Source organism: Onychomys torridus, chromosome 8 (genome assembly GCF_903995425.1).
Source record: "Onychomys torridus chromosome 8, mOncTor1.1, whole genome shotgun sequence".
NCBI lineage: Eukaryota > Metazoa > Chordata > Mammalia > Rodentia > Cricetidae > Onychomys > Onychomys torridus.
Genome location: NC_050450.1, coordinates 39,712,079 through 39,730,692, shown reverse-complemented (window position 1 = coordinate 39,730,692; position 18,614 = coordinate 39,712,079). Strand labels below are relative to the sequence as shown.

General features: G+C 49.9%; 1 protein-coding gene across 1 annotated transcript in view; it reads right to left on the bottom strand.

Moving 5' to 3' along the window:
- The window catches only part of Col23a1 (collagen type XXIII alpha 1 chain), a 298,678-nt gene that overhangs the window by 44,193 nt on the left and 235,871 nt on the right, over window positions 1–18,614 (bottom strand). The window contains exons 4-5 of the mRNA XM_036197798.1: window positions 14,428–14,435; window positions 12,448–12,474 (exon numbers count right to left, since the gene is read on the bottom strand). Of these exons, the coding sequence (XP_036053691.1) occupies window positions 12,448–12,474; window positions 14,428–14,435 (35 nt within the window). The remainder of the gene's footprint in view (window positions 1–12,447; window positions 12,475–14,427; window positions 14,436–18,614) is intronic.

Genomic DNA, 18,614 nt, shown 5'->3' with positions numbered 1-18,614 from the left:
ACGATTCATCAAATTACAAGGCTGGTGGGGTCTGAGGTCCCAGCCGGGGAAGTGTGTGTATTACTCCATGAAGGCACGGGGGACATTACTCCATAAAGGCTTTGTGAGCCTTGCCCCAGCCTTCACCAGGTCAGCCTCATATGGTTCTGATTTCTCAGGCCTGGCTGCTTGCGTACACATGGACTGCAGTTCTAGTCTAGGTTTTAACAATTTCCCAAACTTGAGTTCCCTGCCCCGGGGGAAGGGAAGAAAGGGCCTCCTCAGTGTGGGGATCCAGCTGTGGCCTGGGTCCTGCTAGTGGCCTACCGCTCTTTCCAAAGACCTTAGCTCTGGGCACTTTGCAGAGTGGTCTCTGCATCCCGAGTCAGAGCAAGCTGTAGACTCACGGGCGTGTCCAAGCTACATGTGGCAGAGGATGGCTGTGCATGCAGCCCAACATCCAATTGCAAACTTATTTAAAATATTATTTTTTGCAATGCTTTTGGAAGTTGATCACACATTCCCAAGTGTGAGTTTTGTATTAGATGTACAAATGATGGCTTGTGAGGTGGCTCAGAGGATAAAGGCACCCACCGCCGAGTCGGACAACCCGAATTCAATCCCTGAACCCACATGGTGCAAGGAGAGAGCTGGCTACCTCAAACTGTCCTCTGATCTCCATGTGCAGACTGTGGCGTGCACGGTCTCTCTCTCTCCCATACATACACACACAAATAAGTATTAGATATACAGATGATGATGTCACTGTCAAAAGCTAGAGATTTTGTCAAGTAACAACTGTGAGGTTAAGAAATAAAAACAAAACCTCAAACCAATCAAACCAGCAGCCATGTTGGAAAAAAAACCCAAAAACCACTGACAGCTGGGTGGTGGCAGCGCACACCTTTAATTCCAGTACTCAGGGAGCAGAGGCAGGCGGATCTCTATGAGTTTGAGGCCAGCCTGGTCTACAGAGGGAGTTCCAGGACAGCCTCCAAAGCTACACAAAGAAACCCTGTCTTGGAAAAACCAAACCAACCAACTGACTAACCAACCAACTAACCAACCAACCAAACAACTGACGATTCACTTTACTATGAGGAGTTTGGAATGGTCTTGAAAAGTCGGAAGACCTCCCAGCCCCTGGGACGTGATCTTGCCTACCCAGGACTGTACTGCCTTCTCAGCTAGTCACAGCCCCAGGGCCTTGCTCCTCCACTCTCTCCTGCTTCACATCCGCTGGCTGCCTGGGAGCATGACCTGCTCTGGAGGGCATGGGCGTGCAACCCTTGGCCCAGGTCTCTTTCAGCTGTGAGATTCTGAGCCACGAAAGCAGCTGGCTTCTATTTGGTGGAGAGGGCTTGCTCAGTGAGTGGCCTGTGCTGGCTGGAAGCAATTACATCTATGTCCCCATCACACACCATGGCTGGAAGAGGTGGTGTTTAAAGGACTAAGCCTTTGAACTGATCCCAAATATCTGCTTAAATGACTTATTCACCCATTACTGGTATTCGGTGAGGAGAAACATGATTGCCTTGTCAGGTAGCAGGAAAAATTGCCCCTTTTTGGGGAGGAAGGGATAAAGGGGGCTTGACTTGCAGCGGCTGTGGAGGGAAAGGGGTATGGGAGTGGGGAGTTAGGCTGTGTCTGTCTGAGATGCTTGTGTGCTGAGAAACTAGACACAGCAGACAGGCTGGGGTGTCCTTTCAGCACCAAGCTGACCACGGTGTGGCTCCAGCTTCTCGGTGGACCCAGGGACCAGTGACAGAGACAGAAACTGGGGATGTTCTGTTTCTCCTTGTTCACCAGCAAGCCCCCTAGACCTCATCCAGACCAAGCCCCTGCTTTGCCCTTGGTCTGATGGGGTACTTGCTCATGTCCTCCCTGTCCACACACGAGTTCCTAGACTCTCTTTGGTGCATTGGAGGTAGAATCCAGCTCTCCCACCTGGAGGAGCAGCATGGACCTTCTTTGATTTCCACAGACAAGGCAGGCAGAGAAAGCAATGCCACCGCAGAAAGGGAATCCCAGCTTTTCTTGAACATCCGAAAATGCTGTGAGGATTGGGCAGGACCCCACTGAGCCCCAGGCCGTCCAGGCCATCCAGGCCGTCCAGGCCATCCAGCCTGAGCCCTCCAGGTCTCTAAGCTTTCTTGCTGGCTTTTTTTTTTTTTTTTTTTTTTTTTTTTTAATTTTCTTGTTTGGCCGAAGCCTGCAAGGCACCAGTGAGCTCATGAGTTCACTATTTTCACTATTTCAGGAGCTGAACTGTCTCTCTGGTCCTTCTACACTCCTGAGCACAACTCCCTTCCTCCCCAGACCAGCCTCAACTAACTTCCATCCCTACTTCCCGAGGATGGCATGCTGGCCATGCCCCTGCCCTTAGACCTCAAGAGTGAGCGGCCCATTTTTCTTGGATGCCCATGTCCTTCTTTGGGATAGGGAAGTGGAATGGATGGGATGAGTCTCCTGGGACATCAGAGGAGGGAAGGAGTGGACCCTCAATGAGGCTAGCCGCTGCTGCTTGCTCCTCATCAGCCTGGCCCTGGGGGGTGGGGCACATCCCCATTTGCCAGCCCCTAGCTTGTTTTTGCTTTGTTTTGGTTTTTCTTTTTCTTTGAGGGAGACTCTCACTATGTAGCCCTGGATGGCCTGACACTCACTATGTAGACTAGGCTGGCCCTCAAGCTCAGAGATCGGCCTACTTAGTGTTGGGATTGAAGGCATTCTGCTAGTCACTGTTTTGAGAAAGGGTCTCATATAGTTTAGGCTGGCTTTGAACTCTTCCTGTAGACAAGCATGACCTTGAACTCTTGATCTTTTTCCCTCTATCTCTTGAGTGCTGGGCAAAATCATGCCTGTTTTTTATGTGGTGCAGGGATTGAACCCAAGGCTTGGTTTATGTTAGACAAACTACCAAGTAAGCTACATTCCCAGCCCCCCCCCCTCCACTAGACTCTTTTTTCTTATGTCACATGTCCATTCCTCGAGGCAGCAGCTCTGACCCCTGCCATGGGCTCACAGCTACTTGAACCCTGTTGGCACTGACCACAGTCCAGCTGTGAAGCTGGAGCTTACGTGAATTGTGGATCTTCCTCTCAATTAGTCATAGACTCCGCAGAGGTGAGGACCCTGGGGTGTATTTCTGCTACTACATCTGAAGTGCCAAAGAGCCCCGAGCAGAGAACACAGCAAACATTTGTTGAACAATGCTTCTGACACAATGACAGCAATTCCATGAACCAATATCCAATCTCCCACCAGCTCTGGTGTCTGATCTGTGAGCACTAGAGGGCGCCCTTGATCTGCTATCTGCTGGGCCCAGCCAACTCGGTTCATAGTGTTACCACGTGGGTGTCCAGTCAGGATACTCTGCCACTCAGCTAGTCTCAAGGGCTCCCCGCTGCTGGACTGGGTGACCATAGGATGATAGAAACTGTCATTCACTGAACCCAGAGTGAATGCCCAGTCCTGGGGCTTCCAGGAGTCATCTACTTGGGTCTCCTAGCTGCTACCAGGGATGCCAGGAACACATCTCAGAGGGGTTGGAATATGCCTGAGGTCACAGTCTATGGGGACCCAAAGCTCACGCTTTCTCAAGTCATGGGAGCTGCAGGAATAGCTTCCTACCCACACACCTATCTTCTCTCCAGTCTTTCTTGGGGAGACTTGAACATGGGTCACTGGCCCAGTGCATGTCCGTGAACTCGCTCCTCCCTGCGGTGTGTGAAGTGCGTGTGGGGAAGGGAGAAGCGTGCCAGCTAGCCTGCAGGTTCCACTCTATGACTGATTAGTGGCAACCAGCAAAGTGAGGAGCCACCCTCCTCTGCCTGGGCTCTCACAGCGCCTCTTCCTCTTCCAGAGTGACATGTGGGCAGAAGGCCCCTGTGCCAGGAAGATGCAGAAGCAGGAGAGCGGCCCTTGGAACCTGAGCACAGGAGCCTCCTGGCTGGCTGTGGTCGCCACCCTTTCCTTGTCTGCCTCACAGGGGCCATTCATGGGAAACTGAGGCACGGAGAACCAGACCCAGACAATGGCTGGACTCCAGAAGTACCTGTTTTGCTCTGCCTCAGGGGAGAGGGCTGGGGAGGAAGCCAGTACAGAGGCCCTCTTCTGCAGGCCCAGCTGGCTCTGTCTTTGAGGTTCCAATCTGGGGACCATTATGGGGGACTCAGGAAGTCTGCTTTTACCCGTCCTCACTCTGCCCAGCATCTCGGGGGCTGGGAGCCGCCCTGGAGGGGTCAGATGTGAATGAGCCAGGGGATGTTAAAATTTAAAAAAGCACGTGAATTTGGGGGTATTACAGATGAATCATTTAACTAATTACATTTTTACATTCAAAGCTGTTTTTGAACTAGAAGAGTGTAAGAAAGCATATGAATGTGTGGTGTTCGTGGTCCTTTTTTGTTGGCTTGATTAATTCCAAACGGTCCAACTGAGTTATTCATTTCGAAATTGGTCCCAGGCTGGGGCCCTGTCTGGCAGACCACATTTCAGCCCCGAGCTCACACTGTCCTCTGGGACCTGGGTTGTCGAGGCCCCGTGACTGATGTTGGAGACAGTGCAGGCCCTGCTTCACTGGGTACTGTGAGTTTAACCAGGCGAGGGCTGTGGGTGGTGCTCAGGCCTGGAGATGCCTGCATGAGGGTTTCTGATTCCAGTGAGATCTGCCCCATGCCCTGGGATAATCTGATTCCTCATTAAAACTTTTTATTGTGTTTATTTATTGGGTGTTGTGTGTGTGAAAGTGCCATGGTGCTTGTGTGGAGGCCAGAGGACAACTCCCAGGAGCCGGTTCTCTCCTTCCACCATGTGGGTCCCGGGGATTGAACTCAGGTGGTCAGGCCTGGTGGCACCATTAGCTGCTGAGGCTTCTTGCTGGCTCCGGATCCTAACCTAAGGTTTTTACCCAGGCTGAGCCTCACTTCTCAGCAGGTCTCCTTTCTCAATTCTATCTCAGTCAGTAAACTACTGTAGTCCCTTCCTGCCTCTGCCCTGAAGTGGGGACACCTTTAAAATGCGGTGGGAGAAAACCTTATTTAAAATACTGGTCATCAGAAGTGCTTCAAGAAGCTGTAGGTACACTCAGTGGAAGACTGTTTGCCTACTTGTGCAATTAAAAATCTAAATTCAATCTCTGGTACTGTCAAACACACACACACACACACACACACACACACACACACACCCCCACCCAGCCTGGGATCCATAGAATATTTGCATGCATAAGATGAGATAACTTATGATGAGAACAGATTCTTAAGTGTGAAATTCACACATGGCTCATGTATACTTTATACATCGAATCCAAAGGTAATCTCATTTTGTTTACTTATTTATATTTATTTATTTATGTATTTATTTATTTATTGTTTTTTTTTTTTTTTTGAGACAAGGTTTCTCTGTGTAGTTTTGGTGCCTTTCCTGGATCTCACTTTGTAGACCAGGCTGGACTCGAACTCACAGAGATCCGCCTGGCTCTGCCTCCTGAGTGCTGGGATTAAAGGCGTGCACCACCACGGCCTGGCCTCATTTTATTTTTATAATCTAGTTTTTGGTGTTTTGAGACAGAGTCTCATAGCCTAAGCTGGCATGGAATTCTCTATGTAGCACAGGCTACCCTCAGATTTGTGATCTTCCTGCCTCAGCCTCCAAGCACTGGGATTCGAGGTGTGTGCCACAGTGCTAATAAGCTCCTGAGGGTGATTGGTTACAATATTCTCAGTGTTACTGTGTGTGTGTGGTGTGTGTGTGTGTGTGTGTGTGTGTGTGTGTGTGTGTGTGGTGTATGTGTGTGGTGTGTGTGTGTGTGTGTGTGTGTGTGTGTGTTGTGTGTGGTGTGTGTATGTGTGTGTATGTGTGTGGTGTGTGTGTTATGTGTGTGTGTGTGTGTATGTGGTGTGTGTGGTGTGTGGTATGTGTGTGTGTGTGTGTGTGTGTGTGTGTGTGTGTATGTGTGTGTGTGTGTGTGTGTGTGTGTGAGGAGGCCTGAGGTTGATGCCAGGAACCAATCATTCTAGATCACTCTTCCAGTTTATTTACTGAGACAGTGTTTTGATCACGCCCCAGAGCTCACCAGTGGGGCTGGCCTGGAGAGCTGGCCTGCTCTGGAGAGCCTGTCTTTACCCTCCTAAGCTAGGATCACCCCTCACCTACCATATGCTATCACATATACCTGGCCTTTCTGTGGGTTCTGGGGATCTAAACTCTGGTTCTCATGCTCTTGAGACAAGCATTTTGACCACTGAATCATCTCCCCAGCCCCTACACCTGTGCTGTGACTGTCACAGGTCGGGTGTGGCATTTTCCACTTGTGACATTCTGTTGACATTACAAGCTTCTGATCGGAGGCATTTCAGAGTTCTGGATCAGAGATGCCCAACCCACTCAGAGCTGCCCAAAATTACACAGGGACTTGTAGAGCACCAGTCCCCTCTTGAAGGTGGGCACGGGAGATGGTGGGGTTATACTCAGCATCACTCTGTCTCCTTTCCACCCAGTGCTCACATTTACTGTCTCTGGACATGTGGGACCACACGGTGTGGCCTGCTTTCTCAGGCCTTTTTTTCTGTGTGCACAGTGCCCGTGCTTGCCTAGCATGGGATGCCATCCCTCAAACATGGAAGATGGAGGCCTTAGCCTCCGTTGTGTGCACAGGGACCATGAGCTGTGTAGAAGCCAGGTAACAACCTGAGAGAACTCAGTATTTGGAAGTGGTGTGTGGATTGAGCTGATTTCTAAGGACAAGGAAGGGAGCCAGACTCCCCACGCCACAGTGAGCTCTGGAAGAGCAGTTGAACCAAGGCCCTGCCCCAACCTTAGACTTGGAGCCTCCAAAACTGTGAGCTACATAAGCCCCCCTTCCATCTCTCACACGTGTGGGGAACAGAGGTTGGTTAGGGTTGCTTCAGGGACACTCTGATGGCTTTAAGGATGCTCCGTGACAGTTCAGGAGGCACGGGGCTGGGGGGATCTTATACACCTGGTAGTGCTTCCTAGAAACAGAGTGCAATTTCATTGTCCCCTTGGTTCCCGCTGCCTTAGTGAGCCTCTCCATCCAGTCTACAAGGTTCTACTCCATGCAGCCCCTGGACACTTCCCCTGCCACCCCTCTTCCTTTCTAAATATTTTTTTATTTATGTGTATGTGTATGTGCTTGCTTGAGTTTATGTGGCACCATGTTATGACCCAGTGGAGACCAGAAGGTGGCATCAGATGCCTTGAAACTGGAATTATAGGGTGTTGTGAACCTGCTGATAAGGATGCTGGGAACTGCACCCAGGTCCTTTGCAAGAGCAGCCATTAATTGCTGAGCCATCTCTCCAGTCCCCTGGACACTTCTCTCCCTTCCACGACCTCCCTGCCACTTCCTCTCTCCCGCCTCCCATCCCGGCCTCAGGTGGCTCTCCAGGAAGCTACACTCCATGACCTATCCCCTCCTCTATCCTCTGCTGAGAATATTCACAGAGCTCCATACCTTTTTTTTTTTTTTTTTTTTTTTTTTCCGAGACAGGGTTTCTCTGTGTAGCTTTGTGCCTTTCCTGGATCTTGCTCTGTAGCCCAGGCTGGCCTCAAACTCACAAAGATCTGCCTGCCTCTGCCTCCCGAGTGCTGGGATTAAAGGCGTGTGCCACCACCGCCCGGCTAGCTCTGTATCTTGTTACTGAAGTCTCAGTCCAAATGTCATTCTGTCCTTCTTGATTATTTGACCCAAATCACTCAACTATCTCTGCACCCACCCAGCACCCTCACCACACACTCCTTTATTCTCCTTCTGGTACATCCCACTGTACTCAGGACTGTTCACACTGCCTCCAGAGAGGTCAGTGGGAAGCCAGGAAACCATGAAACCCAACACCGAGAGTGAGGAAAATGAAAAGCCTAAAGAAGAAAATCAAGATTTGCTTATGGTGACTAGAAGGCAGTCTTGGGTTTTCTGTACAAAGGGTGAGAGGCAGAAGGCAACATTAAACCCCGTGTGACGGACAAGTTGTTTTCACCTTAGCTACGTACATCTGAGAGAGGAGAAAAGAGAAACACTTTCAGGATGACTCCACTGTGCCAAGATGATCTCTGTCTCCCACCTCCAGTGTCTAAAGACTGTGACTGGGTCTGATTTACCTTTGTGCCTTCCCTGTGTTCAGCACAAGGCATGATATCAAGCTTCCTACTAGTGAGATGCCAACACCACTTTAACACATAAAAGCTGATTAATTCCCCCAAGTGCTGGAATGCCATGCCTGGGGCTCCCTGCAGTCCCTATTGATGCTTGGTGCTCAGAACTCCCGCTGCTGGTCAGTACAAGACTCCTGGCCCCAAGCTGCTTCTTTCAGTTTCAAACTCTATACCAGCAATTCTAGCCTTCACCACTAGGTGGCAGGCCAACACAAACTTTAACATCTTTTTAATCACATCTTTTACCACTGTGTCTCATGAAAATACACCCCAAATTAAAACAAGACATATACACATGGACATATATTTAAAAACTTATCATATTGAAATACATTAAAAGTATGATAATACCCACAGTTGGCCAGAGTTTGGAGAAACATGCAGCATTTGCGCGCTGTTGGTGGGAATGTAAATGACTGCAGCCTCCCAGAGGGCAATTTGGCAATGCACATCAAAAGCCTTAAACATGTGCAAATCCTTTGGTGCAACAATTCGACTTATAGACATTTATTCTATGGAGATAATCACAGAAATAAGCCTTCACTTACTCCCAGGATGTTGGGTGTAAGGATGAAAAATTGTCCATATTAATGATATAACTTGGAGACTGGCTAAACAAAATTATACACGTGATCAGATACTATGCAGCCATTACATTCTATTAGGGTTTTTAATGATATGGGAGTGTCTGGTGATGTATCAAATGAGAGAGAGGAGCATGTCCCTGTAGCCTTTGTCTTTATAGGAAGTATGGGAACAAGGTGGCATTCAAAAAGTGCCAGGAAAACGTGAAAATAGCGAGATGTATCGTCTGTGGGTGGCAGGAGGAAGGAGGACTGCTTTTTCCTTTTTTTCCCTTCGGTGCCTTTCTCTATTTTCTAAATGTTTTACAATAGACGTGACATGCATTTATTGCAACCATAAGGTTCTGTTAACAAGCCCTTGGGGGCACAAAGGACAGAGCCTCTGTTCAGGAAGGGCATGGAGACAGTGACCCCGGAGCCCTGTCAGCTCTGACCCCCTTGAGTCTATAACCTGCCTCACAGATGTGGGTGGCCCCTGCTGCCCCCTGTCCCTCAGCCACTCCTCCTGGCTGCACATATGGGCCTGGTTTCAGCTGGGGGGTGGGGTGGGCAGAGGGATGAATGTAGAAAGCACAGGCCAGGGCCCCACCGCAGCCCTTGCTCTGTCTTTTCTTGGTCTTTCTCCCCCCTGAGATTGTGGCTCAAGGGGAAAAAGAAAATCCTCCCCGGTCCTGAAGTTGCCAACAAAATGAACATGGTCTCTAAGATTCCCTCAAACAAAAACATACCAATACTAAAATTCAGCAGCCAAACATTCTAAAACTGATCAATCTCAACACTGGGTTCCAATCCAAATGGAACTGAACTCACAAAGTCTAGCTACTCCCTCACTGAGACTGCTTTCTCTCTGGCAGCGGGTACCCTCTCCCCACAAAGGTCTCAGGAAATGAACAGTCCATGGGGCAGATCCAGGACCAGAACCAAGTGTGCCTGTCCACCCAAGTTCAGCTCAGGTGATGAAAGGTAGGACTAGGGATCCATATACCAGCTGGCAGAGAGTGACCATGGGCTGTGATGTCAGCTTTCTAGGGGATTTGATGAGTCCCCTCATCACTCACTGGACCCAGCTTGCCTCAGTGACCTGAGGAACTGTTTCATGAACTCAGGGTGGTAGCTTCAGGCCTGCAAACAGGAAGTGGGGACAGCTGGCCTACTGGGTCTCCACTGACCTCCTTCTCAGAGAACTACCTGCATCAGGACATAGAGACCTTTGAGCTCTTGGCACACACATCCTCACACCCGCCCTCATCCTAGAATTCACAGATCCCCTCTGTGGGCCAAGCTTGGAGCACATTTCATACGCTACATTTCACATTTAATTGCCACAGTGCCTTTGATGATCAGGTGACATTGGTTTGCTGTAACCTGCATGTCATGAGTGCTCTTTGTGAATCTCCATTCAACAGAAACCCAGCCTCCTTTGACCGGAAGGAGCCTGAGGTTCAGGGATGCTTAGGGGTGGGGTCTCCTACTCCAGGCTTCTCAGCCAGCCAGTGGCAGAGACGGATTCAAATCTGCTGCTTAACTCCACACTTGGCCTCCTGCCATCCCCTTCTCTCATCTAGACCTTGGAAGAAAGCAGGGATAGCGCTGAGAGAAGAGGCCTCTGCAGGGGGCAGACCCCCCGGCAGCTGTTTAGAACAAGTCCGTGACCCTTATGCAGGGGAAAATGACTTCCATCACCAGCCAATGGCTCTGATGCTCTCAGCCAGTGGAGAGGGCTCCGGGCTCAGTGTCTGCTCACAGTAAACAGCAGAGACTTCTCACTCTCCTTTGGGCCTTGCATGTGCAGAGAGGCTCAACTCTGAAAGTTCACTTTGAGATTTTTGCAATGGCGTGAAAGCAAAGCATCGGTGGGAACGGGACTTGGAGTTTGGGACCCGGTTCTTCCAGGGTAGCGTGTATGCTGTGTGTTAAGATTCTTTTGCCTGCAGCTGGTCATGGCAGGGAGTCGCAGCTCCATATCTGCTTTGAGATCATGACCGGGTAGGAGTGTGCAGGAGGGGACATCAAGGCTCTGCAACATGCTTTTCCTAAACAGCATGGTTGGGAAGTTGGATGGACCAGGTACTTTAAAAAAAAAAAAAAAAAAAAAAAAAAATATAATAATATATATATATATATATATATATATATATATATATAGCCAGGCGGTGGCGCACGCCTTTAATCCCAGCACTTGGGAGGCAGAGGCAGGTGGATCTTTGTGAGTTCAAGGCCAGCCTGGTCTACAGAGCGAGTTCCAGGAAAGGCGCAAAGCTACACAGAGAAACCCTGTCTTGAAAAAAAAAAAAAAAAAAAAAATATATATATATATATATATATATACATATACATATGTATATATAATATTTTTCAATTGACAGTGGGCTTGTTGGGATGCAATGCCTCTCCCCTGGCCCCCCATCCCAAGAAGAGAATCTATGTCCTACAAGCCTGTGGTTCCCCCAAGACCCTTGCTGCCACATGCAGGAGTCAGAGTGAAGGCTTGACTCCTTACTAGCCAGGAAGAGGTTCTGAGACCGGGCAGGATTTGACCCCAGTGTGCTCTGTGGATGCCACATTTCATCTATATGTCATTCACATTTCATGCAGATCCCCATTCTCTGGCCTGAGAGGTCAGATTGCCTGCTGGGGAAGCTGCCTTAGCCACTCAGGAGACCCCAAAGGGGCCTGGACCTAGCATAGTGTTGCTTTGGGCACAAGATGAATGTGCCCAAAAGGTCTTATCACACCCTAGCGAGCTACCTATGACTCAGTGTGTCCTTTATGCGGGGTTGTCATCTCTTGGTCTCCTTTAGCCTGTCTCCATGCTCTGAGGCCTTCATTGTCGCACAGAGGAGGAGACTGAGGCTCCGAGAGGGTGTGCACCTTCACCGAGCTCTGAAGCCCTAGGTTTGGAATCAAGCCCAGGTCTCCCTGCTGCTCAGGGATGGACTGCCTTCCTCAGCCTTCTGGGCGGCATGCCCTGCAGGACTGGGGACCACATCACCATTGCCAGCCAGTTCTGACTCCAGACAGATCCTGGAACCAGCTGGCATTTCCCTCCTTGCACCCCCTTTCTGAAGGCACAGAATAAACCCTTGCGTCCCAGACACCCTGAACTCTATTCTACAGGCTTCGCCCATTTCCTCCCCCACTCCTTTTTTAATGAGGCAAAAATCTTACTATGTAGATCAGGCTAGTTTCAGACTCCTGTTAGTCCTCCTGCCTCAGCCTTGTATCCTTGTGTGTTCCGGGGCATCAGCAGGGTCATCTCAACTCCTTGTCTGTGATATGGTACTCATTTGGTCTGGGTAGGGACATCAATCCCCAAACGCAAGCTAACTTGTTTTGTGAGGTTTTCACACCATAAAGGTCAAACTGGAACTAACCAGCTCCCTGAGTCTGCCACTAGGAAGAGGTATATAGTGCCTTCCAGGGCCAGACTTGTATACTCAAGCCAGGGCCAGACTCAAGGCTCAGCAGGCACACTGGGCTGGCAGAAGAGCTGTTTTTTTGGAAGCCTCTTTGCTTTGCCTGGGAGGCATCTCAGGAAGGCCGCGAGGCCAGGGTCTGCCCAGAGTGCACACTGATCCTTCCATAGACAGAAACAGCCCAGCTACTGAGCAGCGCAGCAGGAGGAGAGACAGTTCAGTCAGGGTTCAGGAGGAGAATGTCGGATTAAAAGGAGGAGGCAGAGATAGAACAAAAAAAAATTGTCAATTACCGGGTAGCCATCTCGTCCTGATTGCCCCTGTGGTAATTAATAAGCCATTAATAATCAGAGTTTTGGCAGAAAACCAAATGGCAATGCTTATAACTCTTTCCAGCCACGTCCCCCACTACTGTTCTTTGTGTGGTTTGCAGAGTACTAACATTGCTAGTGAAAGTGTGTTGTTTCAGGGGGATACTGCCAGGGCTCTGGTGGGTCAGATGGACAGCTACCTTCTCCCATTAGAAGCCATGGGGAAGGGGCTATGGGCCTTCATCAGAGCCATCGAGGCACTGTACCCATATGTGTCACCTCTATGTCAGTCCTGGCATAGACAGAGACCATGTGGTCCTATAAGGCTGGAAGGACTTGTCACAACCACTATGACCAAACCAGGGACTGAAAATGTCCCTTACGTGAGGGATGCAGTAGACGCTCAGTTCATCCTTGCTTCTACTGGGACAGGTTGAGCTGAGAAAGTTCTGGAAGCTAGAGACATGGGGGAACGTGTACTGCTCTTGACTATTGCTCTGTCCCCCGGCTCTGTTTAAGGCCACTGATGTCTCATACATGGACATCTACTTCCCTCTTTGAACCACCTCCTTCTTCAGTGGTAGCTTAAGAATTCCTGTTTGTTTAACCCACTTAATATTTTAACAACGGAGCCAAAACAAAACCACGCCTTAGCCCCTGCGTTTTGCCTTTCCACAAGTTTGCACAAGCTGCCTTGGAGGGGCCTCGGGGAACACTCTACCAGGAAGTGCACTTGTGGCCAAAAACCTACACATTTTTGTTGGCCTGTCTTTTCTTTGGCTCAAACTGATGCTACATGCACAGAGAAGCCCAGATTCTGAAGGGTGCTGATGGGGGGTGGGGATGAATCATGGGAAGTAGAAGTCAGAAGCAAAATGGCTCATCTGAGAACAATTCCTTTGGAAGGTGAATCCTGCTGACTGTGAGTGTGCTGCTTGAATGGATGCATAGGGATTTATCTGGCCCTGAGAATCTGCCAAGAGGAATCAAAGGCAGATACATCCATAACCAGGAGAAAGTGGGATTCCCAGGGCCATGGAGTCTCTGCCATTAAAGCAGTCTCTGGCCAAGGTGAACTCCGAGCTTCCCTTCACACCCTCTTTAAATGAAGTGACATTTTAACCTCCGCTAGCCAGCCAGGCTCACCAAGTCCCAGCTGGGAACAAGACATGCTGGTTAAGAAGAAAAACGAACCCCAGGATCCAGTGTTCAAGCCCAACATTGTCTTGAAGCTACAATTTCAGCAGCCACAGAACACTTTGGAGATGTGAGCTAGCACTTAGCATTTTTGTGCACAAAGTTGAGCCTACGATTTGGGGAGGAGTTGCTAAGTTTGTGTGAGCTCTCTTGAGAAGAAGCCGGTCTAGAATGTTCTACTGGGCAAGGCAGTCTCAGGGATTTCTTCTACTATTTAAAAACTAATCCAGCCTCTGCCTGGGATGGATCCTTTTTTGTATTTCTGAGATAGGTTCTCATGTAACCCAAGCTGGCCTCAATCTCCCTATGTAGCCAAGGATAGCCAAGACTTTCCTGCCTTCAGTTCCCAAATGCTGGAATTATAGGTGTGTATTATTACCACACAGGGCTTTTTTTTTTTTAGATGGAGTTTCTTTGTGTAAAAGCCCCGACTTTTCTGACTTTCCTGGAACTCACTTTTTAGACCAGGCTGGCCTTGAACTCCCAGAGCTCTGCTTGCCTCTGCCTCCCAAGTGCTGGGATTAAGGACATGTGCCACCATGCCTGGCACCACACAGTGTTTTATGTGGTGCTGGGGATCAAACCCATGGCTTGTACATGCTAGGCAAGCACTCTACCAATTGAACTATATCCCGGCCTTTTTCTTTGTTTTTAAACCACATGCTTCTTTAACCAAAAGCTGAGTCCCTGGGAGTTGATTTCATAGAGAGAACCAAATAAATGTCTTATCTTTCTGGAAAGCAGCACAAGGTCCGAGACACTTACCGGAGGACCTGCAAAACACAAGCAGGAGAGCCGCTGTCAGCATGGAAGGGTTCCCACCCTGTCCTCAGCACACCCCTGGCCTCTCCCCACCACATCAGCTCAAGGCCCCCATGGGGTCACAGTATCTCCCACAACAGCCTTGTAAAGGGCCAGTCACAGAACCAAGAAGAGATACTTTCATCCTTGGAGGGGCCTGGGTGGCCACGTGGGAGGCAGTGATGGTTCCCACATGCATGGGTTCATGTGTTCATCGCATGAGGCTGGTTAGCACTTATTTGTGGTACACTCTGGAATGCTAAAAGTGAATTAGATCTTGCTTGTCCAATGAGCAGGTGTTTGGGTTTTACCAGGGAGGAGAGAGATAAAGAGGAAAAAACAGTTTGGGTAGAGGGAAGTGTGGGGGTGAAGGCATGCGACATGTATGGCTGGGCAGAGGTGGGGTGGGTCACTACAGCCCAGTTCTGGGGTTAGATGTGCATGAGGAGTTTGAAGGAACAGTCTAGAAATTGTGGTAGTGGCTGTGATGAGGCTTGACCACAGAAGAAAATGGATGTTGACTCTGGCGCGCGTGTGCACACACACACACACACACACACACACACTCGCACACCTACACTCAAATACACAAACATACATACACACAATACTTGAAATAAATCGTGTCTGTATTTAACAGGCCATTGCCATTAGGCTCTGAGTGTAACAAAAATCTGCATCTCATTTACATTGTATCAGGCACTTAGAGATGATTTAGTGTATCTGTGAGGATGTGTGTAGGTTATATGCAAATATAAAGTCATGCTATATAAGGGACGTTGGCATTGGTGGGTCCCATGGGTACGAAGGCTAAGGGTCAGGAAAGAGGCAGGGCATCCTGGAAGATGGTCTCTCAATTCCCCAAAGCAATGTAACTCCCACAAATGCATGCTTCCTCCAAACCTGTAACTCCTCTGTTCCCATCACACCTCAGACCCTACCCTGTAGGATGACGCAGCCCTTGACAGTCACGGGTATAAGGAGTATGTCTGCATGGCCAATGGTGAGCTGGGAGCCTTGTAGGTAGGGAAGGGGACTCAGCAGTGAGGACAAGTGTGAAGAGCCTAGCGGAGCGTTCCTTCAACACACACTTAGAAAAGAACAAAACAAAACAAAACAAAAAACAAACAAATCAAAAAATAGGGGGCCTATCCTGGCTTGGCCTGCTTGGGAAGGGGGCTCAACTTGGTCTAGAGGGGGAGACAGAATGAATTATCAGAGCAAGGCAGGGGCAAGATGGAGAGAAACAGAGATGGAAAAGTCTGAAACAGGCTTCCAAATCCCTGAGCTTCTCCTGAGATGGAAACGGAGGAGGGGAGGAGGTCCAGCCAAGCACAAGGTCTGTTTCCATGTTATGGAGAGAGGAGGGCTTGATGCTGTGGGCAGTGGCAGGGGGCTGGGGGGGGTGCTGAAGATTCAACATGGATGAAGGCTGCAAGAAAGCCAGAACAGACACTCCCTGCCGGTATTCCTGGCAGGTCCCAGAAGTGGTGTTAGGAAGACGGGAGAGCCTGGAGATGCTTGGCAAAAGGAGAGACAGGACTTTCTGACTGATGACAGTGGGAGAGGATGTTCATGAAGGTAGGAGAGATGTTCAAGATTTTTGACTGAATGTATTAATATTCCCACCAATGGTAACAGAAGCTGTGTTTTCCCTAAATCTAGACTGGAGTTCAGCAGGGCGTGAACAGCATAAATTCTGAACTTAATGATTGGCCTTGCTTCTTGTCTTCCAAAGAAGACAAAAGCCACCGGAAAGATTCACTGATTGCCTTCTTGAGATGAACATGCCTGTCTGCACCTGTCCATGCGCCTGCCCCTGGGCCCATCCTCTTATTCACGCCCCTCAGGTTCCTGGAGGCACTGACCCGCTCGATTAAGGCCAGCTTTCTCCTCTGCCTTTCCTGGAGTGACCGACATCCGACAGCTTCCCTGATGCCCACCCAGCTCAGGGCCTGGCGGGTACACACACTAATAAACAGGCCCTAAGGAGACAAGGGCAAGAAAGGCAGGAACTGCCTGCCTGTTGTTCCAGCACCCCAGCTAAACCCTTTGCGTTTGACTTTCTTATAGCGTTTACTGGCTTGGCACAGCTGCTGCAGGCAGATTCTGTGGTCTGTAGCAAGTGGGTAACTCAAGAGAGATGGCTTGGGAGGGGGCGTGGCTTAGGTCATCCAGGGGTCCCTTCTTATAAAGTGAGGCTGGTTCAGGTCCCCCAGGAGACCACACGGTACACCCCTCCCCCAGCCTGGCTCCACAATGTGTTTTGCTCTCTGACCCTTGGGCGCACAGCTTTCAAACATATGTTCTAATCCCCAGAATGTGGGAGCAATTAAATGCGAGCCAGATGACTTGGCTTGAGGAAGCAGGGGGTTTGCTGAGTCTCAGGGCTGTCTACAGAGCGGCTGTGGCCTGCCAGGGCTTCCCAATCTGGGAGCCATGCTCACCCACACCTTGGGGGGTAGGAGGGACTGACTGTCTGGGTGGGTGAGCTGCTTGTTTTTGCTGACAGGTGGGTGGTGTGTCTGGGAGCCCACCCTGTCCATCTGGAGCTTTGGGCTCCTCCAAGGTCAGGCCTTCCCTAATGTCTCCCAAAGGTATGTTTATCTTCCGGCGGACTATTTCTGCTAGCTCGGCAGGGCCTGGCCCACGGCGGAGGCACCACCACAGTGGAGGTGGCGGCTGTCCTCGTGGCCTGAGGGTTGCTAGAGTCACGGTCCTTGTTCCCAACCCTACAAGTGTTTTTGTTGTCCTAGACTCTGCTCCTCATCTGCCCATTTCCTGCTCTCCTTGCTCTCAATGGTTTTCTGCCTTGCTCACTTCCTAGCTAGCTCCAGTGTGGTGCCAGGGCCAGGATCTACACCCTGAGAAACCAAAGCCTTCCTTGCACGAGCTCAAGAACCTTCTGCTATGTTTCTTAGGATTCTCTAGGGCAGAGAGTGACCCAAGGGTTTGTAAACCGAGTTTGTGTGTCGATGGACCGAGGCTGAGGCAAACCCAGAGGTGGTGTGAGCTGACGAGGGGGAGGGAGGGTGGGATGAGAACTTGCATCTGTGCATGTGGCGAGTAACCCATGTCTGCCTTTTTGGAAGGTGGGGAGGACTGAAGAAGACGGGGTGTGTGTGTGTGTGTGTGTGTGTGTGTGTGTGTGTACCCATGCGTGTACACACATCCATGTGAAGCAACCAGAATAGCCCTAGCACAGGGGAAACTGAGCACAGGCTGGATTTAGAGCACACACTCTCTCTCTCACATACATGCAAGTGTGTGCAGGACACATGCCACACACCTGCACACATATACACACAGACCTCAGGAAAAAGAAGAACAGCTGTCAGTTTTTGACTGTGTAATTTCACATGGAAGAACCGATGGTCTTGAGCTTGGCTGGACCACAGAGCGAGGATGCTCTTATTTAAATGGCATTCTAGAGAGGCTTCCAGCCTTTTGGCTGAAATGGGAACATCAGGTAAGAAAATCTCACCTCTGGAATTCAGTGTCACACGGGCTTGCCTGGGGAGGGAAGTTGGCCCAGGAAATTATACCAGACATGGGGCTGGGTTTCCCAGTTGCAAATTAACCAGGAGTAGGTGAGAACTCCAATCTATTTGGACCAGACAGACCTGTGGACACCAAAGGGCAGGGAGGATGCTGTCTGGGGAAAGGCTTTGATTGGGAGAGACTAAGGAACTGGTCCCATGGAGGGCAAGGGGGTGTCTGTGATAGGTTAACATTCCAGTTCGCTCCTGTCCCAGCGCTCCGAAAGAGCCTTTCTCCCAGGGGCACAGGAAGAGGCCTGCTTTCCATAACGGAAGGTGACAATGTCAGTGTGTGTCTGTGTGTGCCACTATCTAGAAATAAACACCAGGCCCATCCAAAGTCAACCAGAGAGGCACAGCTGTTCTGTGTGGCTCTCACTGGCTCTGGCTGGGAGAAACACCTCATATGAAGGATGCAGAGGGGGAGGTGTTACCTTGATTAGTGGCCAACCTTAGACGGGACAGTGTTTTCCTTGCAGCCTTGTTTTTTATTCTGCAAATTGGGGGCAAGAACATATTCTCGGGTTGGGGATTTAGCTCAGTGATAGAGCGCTTGCCTAGCAAGCGCATGGCCCTGGGTTCAATCATCAGCTCCACAAAAACAAAAACAAA